Source organism: Schistocerca nitens, chromosome 12 (genome assembly GCF_023898315.1).
Source record: "Schistocerca nitens isolate TAMUIC-IGC-003100 chromosome 12, iqSchNite1.1, whole genome shotgun sequence".
Taxonomy (NCBI): Eukaryota; Metazoa; Arthropoda; class Insecta; order Orthoptera; family Acrididae; genus Schistocerca; species Schistocerca nitens.
In genome coordinates this window covers 58,350,703-58,352,364 of record NC_064625.1, presented here as the reverse complement: position 1 = coordinate 58,352,364, position 1,662 = coordinate 58,350,703, and the positions used below count along the sequence as shown (strand labels likewise).

Sequence of the window (1,662 nt, the reverse complement as noted above, 5' to 3'; positions counted from 1 at the left end):
GCTCTTAGTCAGAGACATTCTAGCAGCATTTGAGGACCATGCGCATGCACAGGTAACCTTATGTGATCTGAGCAAAGCTTTTGACTGTGTTGACCACTCACTTCTGCTCTCTAAACTTGAGTACTATGGAATATGTGATAAAAGTTTAAAACTCATCAAATCATACCTCAATAAAAGGAACCAGGTGGTGAGTTCAGGAAGTCATCTGTCAAACATACTCGAGGTTCAACATGGAGTGCCACAGGGATCTAAATTGGGACCACTTCTTTTCCTTGTACACATAAATGACTTACCAGGAAATATAGATGTAAAGACATATATGTATGCAGATGACACAACTTTTCTATCTGTAAACCATGTACTTGATAACCTTGTAAGTGATACAAAATTGGCAAAAGAAAATACAACATCATGGTTTAATGCCAATGGTCTGCTATTAAATGAGGAAAAGACCCAGAATATGTGGTTCAGTCTATCAAAGACTACAAAAATAGAAAAACAAAAGGCAAAGTTTTTAGGTATTGTACTTGACAACAGTCTAACATGGAACTCTCATGTTGATCACATAGTGGTTAGGTTGTCAAGAGTTATATATTTGTTGAAGAGACTGATGTGTTGTGTGACATTTGAGTACGTAAGGACAGCGTACTTCGCCTTTTTTCAATCTGTTTTAAGGTATGGGTTAATACTCTGGGGAAACAGCAGAAAAATAAATGAAATTATGGTGATCCAGAAGAAAGCAATCAGAGTAATGGCTAAGGTAGATAATAGATCCAGAAGAAAGCAATCAGAGTAATGGCTAAGGTAGATAATAGAACACATTGTAAACCATTGTTCATTAAATATAGAATTTTAACAGTAATTAATTTATATATTCTTGACAGTGTTAACTACATACTTGCTGAACTACCTAATTTAAGTGTAACAAATGAAAGGCATGGCTACTATACAAGAACGTGTACTTCTCTGCTGTTGCCACAAAATAGATTAGCTAAAACTAACAATAGTCATAAGTATATGTCAATTAAAATATATAACAAATTGTCTAAAAATGGTTCAATCAAGCCTGACAAATTATTTAAAGATAATGTTCATAACTTCTTGTTAACTAATACATTCTATTCATTAGAAGAATTTTTAGAAATGCCCAATATCAACTTAAAAATGTAAAAATTTATTTTGTAAAATTAATAGGTTAAGTGAACTGACGAAGTCTATTGCATGTAACAGTGCTGAATGACTAATAAAGAATCTGAATCTGAATCTGAATCAGAACAAACACTTAAGCACATTTCACGATTCAAATACATTACTCCACTGTGAAATTGATGAATATAAGTCATAACGGTATCAATCAAAAGAAGCACCTAGAAAAAGAAAGAAGTCTTTCCCGATTACTCCAATCGACAGAATGCTGGGAGTGATGGTACTTATTAGATAAAATCACACACGATGGTAAGGCAAACATAGCAGTCATCACACGGAATGTCACTGCTGAGAGGGAAGAAACATGTACCACATTCTGTGCAGTACACTGATTATTTTTAGTGACCATTGGAATAAGATTATTAAACATGTAAAGCAAATGAAGGAGATACCTAAACAAGAAGCTTTATCACATTCCGAACTTCCGTTATTCAGAAAGGTGCAGGTGGTGTCCCA

General features: G+C 34.1%; 1 protein-coding gene across 1 annotated transcript; it reads left to right on the top strand.

Moving 5' to 3' along the window:
- Positions 1–420: 420 nt before the first annotated feature.
- Positions 421–1,170, top strand: LOC126214900 (uncharacterized). The gene is made up of 2 exons (XM_049941543.1): positions 421–760; positions 805–1,170. The coding sequence occupies exons 1-2, from the start codon at positions 461–463 to the stop codon at positions 1,168–1,170; spliced, it is 666 nt and encodes a 221-aa protein (XP_049797500.1). The 5' UTR covers positions 421–460.
- Positions 1,171–1,662: the final 492 nt, after the last annotated feature.